General features: G+C 52.7%; 1 protein-coding gene across 1 annotated transcript in view; it reads left to right on the top strand.

Moving 5' to 3' along the window:
• The window catches only part of PLK5 (polo-like kinase 5), an 18612-nt gene extending 10062 nt beyond the window's left edge, over nucleotides 1–8550 (top strand). The window contains exons 15-18 of the mRNA XM_006897994.1: nucleotides 605–761; nucleotides 7006–7135; nucleotides 7224–7334; nucleotides 8365–8550. Of these exons, the coding sequence (XP_006898056.1) occupies nucleotides 605–761; nucleotides 7006–7135; nucleotides 7224–7334; nucleotides 8365–8550 (584 nt within the window). The remainder of the gene's footprint in view (nucleotides 1–604; nucleotides 762–7005; nucleotides 7136–7223; nucleotides 7335–8364) is intronic.
• Nucleotides 8551–10634: the final 2084 nt, after the last annotated feature.

The raw sequence follows: 10634 nt of genomic DNA, 5'->3' as shown, positions 1-10634 counted from the left end.
CTCCTCCAGACCCTACGTGCTCCTCCAGACCCTATGTGCTCCTCCAGACCCTACATCCTCCTCCAGACCCTACGTGCTCCTCCAGACCTTACATCCTCCTCCAGACCCTACGTGCTCCTCCAGACCCTACGTGCTCCTCCAGACCCTACATCCTCCTCCAGATCCTCCTGCAGATCCTTCCTCCCTGTAGCATAGACTCACTGGCCACTACATCCTCCTCCACATCCTACATCTTCCTTCAGACCCTTCCTCCCTGTAGCACAGACTCCTCCAGCCTCCATGACTCCAGAAAGTCTGGATTCCATTAGAACATGAAATCTGCTTTGCATTTCCACCTTTTGATCATGATTTTTTTTGTTCCATCATAATTTTTAAAAAGAAAAATTAAACAAAGCCTCACAACATGACAAGTGTTTGAGAAGCACCCCGGAACCCCGGGGCCCCCAATCTTCCCCCCCCACAAGGGCTGGTCACTGTTTCTTGGACACAGTGGTACCACTTCTGCCTACACTCCTCCCACCAAAGACCCCAGGCCTGGCCCCAGCCGCTGCCTCGGCGGCCAGCTCTCATCCTCTGGCTCAGTTCCGGTCGTCTTTGTGCCCAGCCGTGCAGGACGCCCCAGGGGAGCAGCGGCTCCTCCTGTGGGCCCCCAAGTGGGTGGACTATTCCAGCAAGTATGGCTTTGGCTACCAGCTGTCAGACGGAGGCAGTGGAGTCCTGCTTCGGGATGGCACCCACATGGCCCTGCGCCCCCCAGGAGGGTAAGTAGTAGGGTCCTGACCCCTGAGGACAGGCTCTCCCTATGGCCCTTTCTCAGCTGTTTAGTAAGCACCTACTGTGTGCCCCTCCACCGTGTAGTACAGGAGACAAAGCTAAATGAATGAATGAGTAAGTGGATTGCAGATCTCCCTTCTGAAGGGCGTGGAGGTGCGGTGGGGAGGGGAGGCGGCTCTGGAGAGGACGACTGAAGGGGGCTCCTTGGAGGACATGCTCAGATAGGATGCAGGGACAGGCACAGCATCACAGGCTCAGGGAACCGCATTCATAGGTCCAGAGGCGGGACCAAGTCTGGGGTCTGAGGGAGCTAAAGCAAGTGAGAGGCAGGGAGAGGGCCCTGGAGCCCCTGCAGGCCACTGGAGGGCAGAGCGGTAGGTACAGAGGACTGGGCGGTGGCTGGGTCCTGGGCAGTGCAGAGGCACGAAGATTGATGAGCATCAGCCGAGAGGGGACCCTGGCCTTCAGGGTGGCTTGGGGCAGACAGGGACCCAGTGTGGACACATTGAGTTTTCCAGGGGGACACTCCTCAGACTGGATGCTGAGTGGAGGGCTGGCTCTGTGGGTCCAGGGTGAGAGCGTGGGGGTGTCTGGTTCCCCAGGGCATAGTAACAAAATACATCAGAGCTGGGTGGATTCAGGAATCAGGAATTCTTTCCTCACAGTTTGGAGTCTGGAAATCCCAGTGTCATGAGCGGTTAAGTACTTGACTACTAGCTGAGAGGTTGGCGGTTCAAACCCAGCCAGACACTGCTGAGAAGAGAGAAGGGTTGTTGTTAGGAGCCTTTGAGCGACCCCACCTCGCAGTGACCCTGCATCCAGCAGGGGTCCCCGCCCAGTCCTGTGCTGTCCGAGCCCATCGGTGTGGTCACTGTGTCGGCCTGGCTCGTCGGGGCCTTCTTTTTTGCGGCCCCTGTTCACCAGGCGTGGTTCTTCTCAGGGCTGGTCCTACCTGATAACACGGCCAGAGTTTGTGCGGCCCAGTCTCGCCCTTTTGATTTGGAGGAATCTCTAGCTGTGCTTCTCACAGGACAGATTTGTTCTCTTGAAAGCAAGGTTGGTTTTGTTATCTGTGTAACACAGGTTATTGACGAGTCTTCCTCCAAACCACACTCTTCTCCACGCAGTCCTGCTTCTTGCGTGATTTGCTCAGCGTGCGGACTGACTGGGTTTGGGCAGTGGAGATGGTCTGATGCACGCCTCTCCTGATGTGAGAGGTTCTTTTCTGTTGGGACAACAGCTTCCTAGTCCATGGACAGGTTCCACACAACCAAGTGGTCCGGAATCTCCATTCTTTGCCATGAAGACCCATCATCCTTCATGGTTGCGATCCCTGACGAGTGGCCTGATGACCACCACCAGTGTGAGGTGCTGGGATTCGGGGGCCTGGCGCTCAGGGGAATACCTGGCTCTCCATGGGCCCTCCCGTGGTGGCTGTCCCCCTGCCCCTGGGTGTGCTGCTGCCTCTACCTGTCCTACTCTTCCTGGGCCCACCTGGACTATCCTCCTTAACCTAACAGAAGGAAAGGCCAGTGCTCCCAGAGGCCTGCTGCTGTCCCGTGAGCGCCTGCCCACAGCCGCCAGGCCACACAGGGCTCGAGGCTGCACCCTTCTGCAGGCAGGCCCCATGCTTTCTTCTCAGTTGCTGAGTGGACTCAAACTGCCAACCTTTAGGCTCCTGGTCGAGCGCTTAACCTGGGCACTCGAGTTAAATGTATGTGTGATGTTTTTATGTACTGTCAAGTCAGAACTGACTCACCGCTGACCTCCAGCAGTTTTCAGATGGAATTAATTGCGCGGGAGAAGACGGCCCATCCTTCTCCTGCTACATGGCCATGTACCTCGCTATATATTTCAACTCTGTCAACACCAGATTCCAAAGGCCCCCGTTCTTCTTTGTGGTCTTTATTCATTGTACAACTTTCATATGCACATGAAACAATTGAAAATACCCTAGCTCAGGTCAAGCGCACCATAGTGTGTGTGTGTACACACACACACACACACACACACATATACATATGTACACACATGCATATATATATACACACACGTATATATGTATACACACACATACACACATATACATATGTACACACATGCATATATATACACACACGTATATATATGTACACACACACACACATAGTTATTGTTGTTATGTGCCGTCCAGTCACTTGCTACTCGTAGCGACCCTATTTGTTGCAGATGGAGGGTAAAGTACTTTTATAATTACTAATAACGAGACAGACAGCCAGGAATGATAAGAGAACAGAGAGCATAAAACAGGGGGCCAGCAGTTCTCCACTGAAGGGCCCAAGCCATGCTTCTCTGTGTATTTATTGATAATCAGGGGAAGCAAATCATAAAAAGAATTCCTTGTAAATGAAGCCGAATTTTTCTCTATTGTCAACCTAATGCTCTAACTCAGGAAGTATGTCACAGTAAGTAACACTCCCTCTGTAGGGGGGGCCCTAGCTGTCTCTTGTCTGCAGGGAACAGCTCATTTTCTGTGATCTGTCACAAGAGAAATCCTAATTTATAAAATTTTAATTCCTTCAGTTCCTGAACAAGGGTTTTCGTATAATATTTGGTATGAAGTTTGGCCTCCCAATCTGACCTATCTATGTACAACAGCTCTGAACCCTGCTCTGTCCTGAGCCAACTTCACTGTTCCCAACTTCATTGTCTCACTGAATCCATCTCAACCAGGGTCTTCCTCTCCTGTGCTGTCCCTGCACCCTTCCAAGCATGATGTCCCTCTCCAAGGACTAGTCCCCCTGGCCATGTGCCCAATGTAAGTGAGATGGAGCCTCAAAATCCTTGCCTCCAAGGAGCAGCCTGGTCTCACTCTCTCCAGGATGAACCTGTTTGTTCTCCTAGCAATCCATGGTCTATTCAAGACTCTTCTCCAGCACCACAGCTCAAAGGCATCAATTCTTCTATCACCCTTGGTCGTTGTCCAGCTCTCTGATGCATAGCAAGTAATTGCAAAGATTATGGCCAGAATCAGGCACACCTTAATGTCTAGACTGACATCATTGCTCATCATTACTCCAGAGAGGTCCCTGACAGCAGATTTTTTCAATGAAATTTGTCCTTTAATTTCCTGGTTGCTGGTATCACAAATGTTGATTGTGGAGCCAAGCAAGCTGAAGCTGTTAATAATCTCAGTCTACTCACTGTCTATCATGATGCTGCCAATTGGCCCAGTGGTGAGAATCTTTGTTTTCTTGATACTGAGCTTCAATCCATGTTGAAGGCTACAGTCCTTGACCTTCTGCAGCAAGCACTTCGGGTCCTCCTCAGTTTCAACAAGCAGGGTTGTGTCATCTGCATAACACAGACTGTTGATGAATCTTCCTCTAATCATGATGCCACATTTCTCCTCATAGAGCCTAGCCTTCCAGATAATCTGTTCTGCACATAGATTGAAAAGGTATGGAGATAGGACATATCCCTGTATTTCAACAGACACCACCCTGGATGTGCTTACCAAGTTGTATCAAGAAATCTGGAGGACAACCACCTGGTCAACTGACTGGAAGAGATCTATATTTGTTCCCATCCCAAAGAGGGGTGATCCGACAGAGTGAGGACATTACCAGGCAGGAGTGGCATCTACTTCCTAAACAACATGCCTCTGGAAACTCTATGAACCTTGTAAATGACGATAGTTATAGAAAGGCTTCACGCCTTTTGTTCATAGAGTTGCTATAAGTTGTGCTTGACTTGATGGCAGTCAACAACAACAATATCATTAGTATCACAAGTAGGTGAGATTCTGCTGAAAATCTTCCAAAACCAATTGAAACAGCACATCAACAGAGAACTGCCAGATGTGCAGGCTGGATTTAGAAGAGGCCATGGTAATAGGGATATTATAGCTAATGTTAGATGGATCTTGGCAGAAAGCAGAGAGTACCAGAGGAATGTCTATCTGTGCTTCATTGACTATGCAAAGGCATTTGACTGTGTGGATCATAACAAGCTGTGGCTGACTCTTTTCCAAACTCTTTTCTGACTCTTTTCTAAACCCAGCCTGCACATCTGGCAGTTGATGTGCTGTTCCATTCATTTTTTGATAATTTTCAGCAGGATTTTGTTTGCATGTGATATTAATGGTATATTTTTATAATTTCCACACCATTCTGTTGGGTCATCTTTCTTTGGAATGGGAACAAATACTGTCTCTTCAAGGCAGTTGGCCAGGTGGTTATCCTCCAGATTTCTTGGCACAACCTGGTGAGCAAATCCAGGGCAACGTCTGTTTGCTGAAATATGCCAGTTGGTATGCCATGAATTCCTAGGGCCTTGGTTTTTTCTATTTCCTTCAGACCAGCTTCAACTTTTTCCTTCATCACCACAGGCTCTTGATTATATGTAGTTTCAAGAAATTCTTCTGTGGCAGCCAGTTGTTTTTGGTACAATGACTCTGTGTACTCTTTCCATCTTTCTTGGATGTTTCTGGGTCATTCAACATTTTGCCTTCAGCACCCGTAAGTATTGCAACTTGAGGCTTGAATTTTTCCTTCAGTTCCATCAGCTTTAGAATTGCTGAGCAAATTTATCCCTTCCAATTCCGGCTCTTTGCATTATAATACTTTGCTTTGTCTTCCCATGCTGCCCTTTGAAATCTTCTGTTCAGCTCCTTAACATCTTGATTTCTTCCCTTTACTTTGGCTTCTCAATGCTTTTGTGCAATATTAAGAGTCTCTTCTGACGTCTGTTTTGACCTTTTCTTCTTCCTCCTCCATCTTTGTTATGTCCTTTTGCATTCTTCATGGATGATATTCTTGATATCCTCCCGAGCTCATCTGGTCTTTGTTCATTAATGTTCAAGACCTCAAACTTGTTCCTGAGATGGTCTTTAAAGTCAAGGGGGATAGACTTAAGGTCAAACTTTGGTTCTTGTGGATTGGATTTTATTTTCTTTAGCTTCAGTTTGAACTTGCATACAGGTAGTTTATGATCTGATCCACAATCAGCACCTGGCCTAGTTTTCACAACTGATAGTGAGATTTTCCAACAGTTTTCCACACATAAGTGTATGTTTGTTTGTGTGTGTGTATTTGGAAGCAGGAGTGACATCTACTTCCTAAACAACAGCCTCCGGAAAACTCTATGAAGTTTGATATATGTCGATGGTTGTAGAGGGGCTTCAGGCCTTTTGTTCATAGGGTTGCTATGAGTTGTGCTCTACTTAAAGGCAACTATCTACCTACCTACCTACCTACCTACCTAGTTGTCTAGCTGTCTATATCTCTATCTAAATTATCGTTGTCGGGTGCCATCAAATTGAGTCTGACTCATAGCGACCCTGTGAACAATGGATCTGAACCCTGTCGTACCCTGTTCTATCCTCACCCTTCCTGACATACGAGAGGCCATTGTTCTAGTCACTGTGTTAGTCCACCTGGTCGAGGGTCTTCCTCTCCTTTGCTAACTTCCCCCTTCTTAAGTATGATACCCTTCTCAAGGAATAACCTCTCCCGGCAACATGCTCAAAGTATGTGAAATCAAATTTCTCCATCTGCCTCCAAGGAGGACTTACCTGTTTATTCTTTTGGCAGTCCATGGAATATTCAGCTCCTCCAACAACACAGCTCAAAGGCATAAATTCTCCCCTCCTTGTTGTGTACCGTTGAGCCAGATCCAATGGGCACAGGAGGAGATTGCCCCTCCTTCTCCAGCGGAGATCTGGATTACGGAGCAGTGCACTTTGGGGACTGTGGCACAGATTCCTGCCACTAGGCCACCAGAGCTCCCTAAGGCATACATATTTTTTTGTCATCCAGCTCGCAGCAGCATAGCAATTGATTGAAAAGACCATGTCCTGAATCAGGTACACCTTAGTCCTCAAACTGACATCATTGCTCCTCAATAATTTTGAGAGGTCCCTATATTGATTCAGCATCTTTATTTTTTAAACTTTTTTAAAAACATGAGTGAAAGTTTGCCGATGTTGTATTTTAACTAAGCTTTCAATGTTGTTGTTGTTGTTTTAATAACATTAATGAAAAGTAACCAATATACTTGCCTACAATGTCAAACTAAACCCTTAATGGGCATTGCTTTCTTCTCACCCAATTTATCTGTTTGGTATTTTGCTCCTCCCTCGAATGTGGCTCTGAGGGCCCACAGGGGGATCAGGGTAGAACTGGCCTTTAAGCGAGGTCTGAGTGGGCCTGGTCCACAGCCCTGGGCCAGCGCTGACCACCCTTTCTCCAGCCAGGTCAGCTATATGTGTTGTCGGGGGAAGCTGGAGACGTTTGAGCTGAGGGCAGTGCCCAGTGCACTGGTGGCCAAACTGGCAGTTCTGCGCCTCTTCACCCAGTACCTGGAGCAGCGGCTGCGGGAGGTCAGACAAGGTGGCACCGAAGGGGCAGAGCTGGGCACCAGGCACCTATCCTCAGCCCTGACCACCTGTGGGCGGGGTCTCCCCACAGGAGAGGGCCGTCCCCAGACCCACACCACCTGCTGGGCCAAGCCTCTGCCTCCTGCGTGTCCTCGCATCAGACCAGGCGTCTGTGCTGCTCTTCAGCGAAGGGATGGTGCAGGTGAGGGGAGGTGTGGATGGGGGAGGTGCGGGTGAGGGGAGGTGCAGGGGAGGGGGGGTGTCCTGGTCTGGTAGGTGCAGGTGAGCAGCAGGTGCTTAGGGCAGGTGGGGCCGCCCAGCGGGACAGGCCCGGTGAACAGCTGCAGGTGGGGGTGTCCCAGCCTGGCAGGTGCGAGGCTGCTCCTCAGGGTGTGAGGACACTGGCTCCCGAGAAAGAGCAAAGCGCCCCGGGAACAGGCACGCCTGCCGCTCTTCCCGCGTGGGCACACTTAGCGCCGCAGAAATGTCATCTCAGCGGAAAGTAATTTTTAGGCTGGATGTTTTCTAACCAGAGCTGAGGTTTCCAAGAATTCCCAGGAAGTCCCAGAACTCGAAAGCAAGTGTGTGGAATGCAGCCGAGGTTCCTCGGTCACAGGGAGCGGGGTGAGCGGGAGGGTGGGCCTGGCCTTTAGAGGGACAGGCCTGCAGAGCGCCTGCCTGGACCGGGGCCTTTCTTTACCACTTGGCGAGGTGCCCTGATGGGGAGAGGCCGCAGGGGTGGAGTGGCTGGGCGTGGGGGACAGACCGGCCAGGGAGGCTCACCGGCAGGGAATGTGGACAGGCCACAGCGTCCCCAAGGCCAGGATCTTCTCTCAAGCACAGCCTTTGCCCCGCGGAGCGCGCGCAAGATTCACACCCCGGATGTGTTGGCTAGAGGCAGGTGCTGACCCCCACGCTCAGGAGGGATTATAGTCCGGTCACGCGGGTCCCTAAGCGTTGACTCGGTGGCCCCAGGACAGAGACACACGGGAAGAGAGCCTGGGGCCGCAGACACTGTGACAGGCTGGGACGCGTGCAGTGGAGGGCCTCCTCGCGGCTGTGGCCTGGGGGGGCTCCTCAGAGCCTCAGTTTCCCCAGGCTGAAGACTCCAAGCACTAATGGGCATTAGGGGGCAGGCGGCACAAAGAACCAGACCAGGGCTGCCTGTCCACCCCGGAGGGTCAGCCGGGCAGCTGGGGAGCCTCCTGTCCCAGACCCTGCCCTCTCTTCAGGTCAGCGGCAGCGAGGGGCAGACCCAGCTGGTGCTGAGCGGCGAGGGTGAGGATCGGGTGCTCACACTGTGGGAGCCGGGCCAGCCGGGAACCTCCTACCCTCTGGACGTCCTGCGGAGCCACGGATGCACCCCAGCCACCCGCCAGCGCCTTCACCATGCCCTCCGCATGCTTCAGAGCATCTAGTAGCCCCCGGGGTCAAAGTGGACCTCTGACCAACCCAGGCACCCAGGCACCCTCTCTCTTCCTGGACACCCCCAGAGGGGGTGTCCTTGTGGCATGCAGGGGGCATGTGGGGCAGGATCCTTGCCTGTGGCATGGCTGTTTTTCTGGACTGTTCTTGCTTAATTGATTTTTTCATTAAAGAAATTGCACCTCTCTGTCCCGTGACGGCTCTGCGGTCTGCACCAGAAATCTTTTTTAAATTGATCCTGACTGAGTGAAGTTTACAAAGCAAGACCGTGTTCCGTTCAGCGTTACATCTGCATTAGTTTTGTGACATTACCCACAGTCCCCCACCTACCGGGCTCAGCACTCTTCCCTGCTCCTCCCTGTGACTCCTGTTTCCACTCATCCCTTGATTCCACCCTTTCTGCCTCTTGAGCGTCATTCCCGCCCTTGGCGTGCACGTCTGCTCTGAGGAGTCTCTTCTGCTGTTACTCTTCACCACATCCAACCCCTCAAGTTCATCGCCAGCACTTGGTTGGACACACTGACCCTCCACAGGGTTTGGAGGCGGTAAATCGTGGTGGGAGGAATCTGTCCGTCTTCCTCCATGGAGACACTGGTGGGTCCCAACTTCTGCTGACCTTGGGTGTCTGTTCCCCTTCGCTGTCCTGTCATGTGCCGTCCAGTCAAGCAGGAGTCTGAACAACAGACGTGAACTTCCCGCATAGCCGGCTGCTTGGCTGAGGGCAGAGCCATGGGTGAGCCGTGGGCCCCCGGGGAGGCTGAGGGCCACCAGTCTCTGTCAAACCAGTAAGGCTGGCTGTTTGCATGAGGCCTTCCCCTGCTCTGTCCAGACTCTTCCCCTGCAACCCTTTCAGAGATCAGTGGTCAGCGCTGGCCTCGGCCTGGTGGGGTGAAGCCCTCACAGTCCAGCCATGCTCTGGACTCCTTTCTGCACCTGCTTTTCTTCCGTCTGTCCCAGACGGGGAGGCACCAAAGCGTGTGACTTTTCAGTAGAGGCCACGTAGGTGGACGTGTGTGGAGGGGAGGCACACGTGAGGTGAGAGGGGACTCCTGGTCGCTGTGAATGTTCCCACCGTGTAGCTCCTGGTGGCCTTGTGCTGTTAATCCTGAAGGCTGGGGGCCTATCAGGGTGACCCTGTCCCCAGAAGCCCCAGAGAGGGGGTGGTTGTGCCACTCTGAGTGCACTGAACGTCACTGCGCGTTAAAACGGTCCCTTGTGTGTTACAGGGATTTGGTTAAGGGTCCTGGTGGCGCCGTGATTAGAGCACTCTGCTGCCAACCTAAATGGCGGTTTCAGACCCTCCCACTGCGCGGGGAAGGGGGCGCTGGGGAGGCGGGCTGCCGGCTTTCCTGAAGGCCTGGCCTTGGAGACCTGGGGACAGTCCCGCTCTGAGCTGCAGGGACACGAATCAGATTCAGCTCCAGAGCAGTCGGTTAATTTTAAGGAAGCTTGGATGCCCGTGTGGGACCTGGCCTCTCCCGTGGGCTCCGCGCTGCCCCTGCCCCCTCCTGGCCCCTCCCACTGGCTCCCTCCCTCCCGGCCCCTCCCACAGGCTCCCCCCTCCCCCGGGCTCCCCCCAAACTCTCCCCTGGGCTCCCCCCTCCCAGCCCCCCCTTTGGCTCCGCTGTGCCCCTGTTCCCTCTCTCTGCTTCCCCAGGGATCTTCAGGCCCCCTCATTTCACATAATAGTGGTTTTGTCTACTTCTGGCCACATACAACCTCCTGACCCACCGGTCCCCATCCCCACACCTGACACTGACCACCTCAGCCCCTTGGGCCCCCAGTGCCCACTCCTCCGTCATCTTTCATTCAAGGAAGCAGGTGGGGCTACGTGGACTCAGAGACACATCCAGACACAGGTCACAGGAGCAAGTCACCCCCACAGGGTGTCGGGGGACACACTGGGAGGTGTGTGGCCAGGGGCTGGGTGACCCACTTTGGAAGGAACAGGCTGTGGACACTTGACCTGCAGGCTGCACTCTCTCACGACAGTGGGTCCTACTTCCTTCGAGAACTGGTGGTCAGTAGGATAAGGCAGGGCAGGGGGACCCCACTCTGAGCCGAGGTGGTCCCCACT

Source organism: Elephantulus edwardii, unplaced genomic scaffold (assembly GCF_000299155.1).
Source record: "Elephantulus edwardii isolate Elephantulus edwardi_28Jun2011 unplaced genomic scaffold, EleEdw1.0 scaffold00217, whole genome shotgun sequence".
NCBI classification, from domain to species: Eukaryota; Metazoa; Chordata; class Mammalia; order Macroscelidea; family Macroscelididae; genus Elephantulus; species Elephantulus edwardii.
The sequence above is the reverse complement of the archived record's forward strand: the minus strand, read 5'-3'. Positions and strand labels throughout refer to the sequence as shown.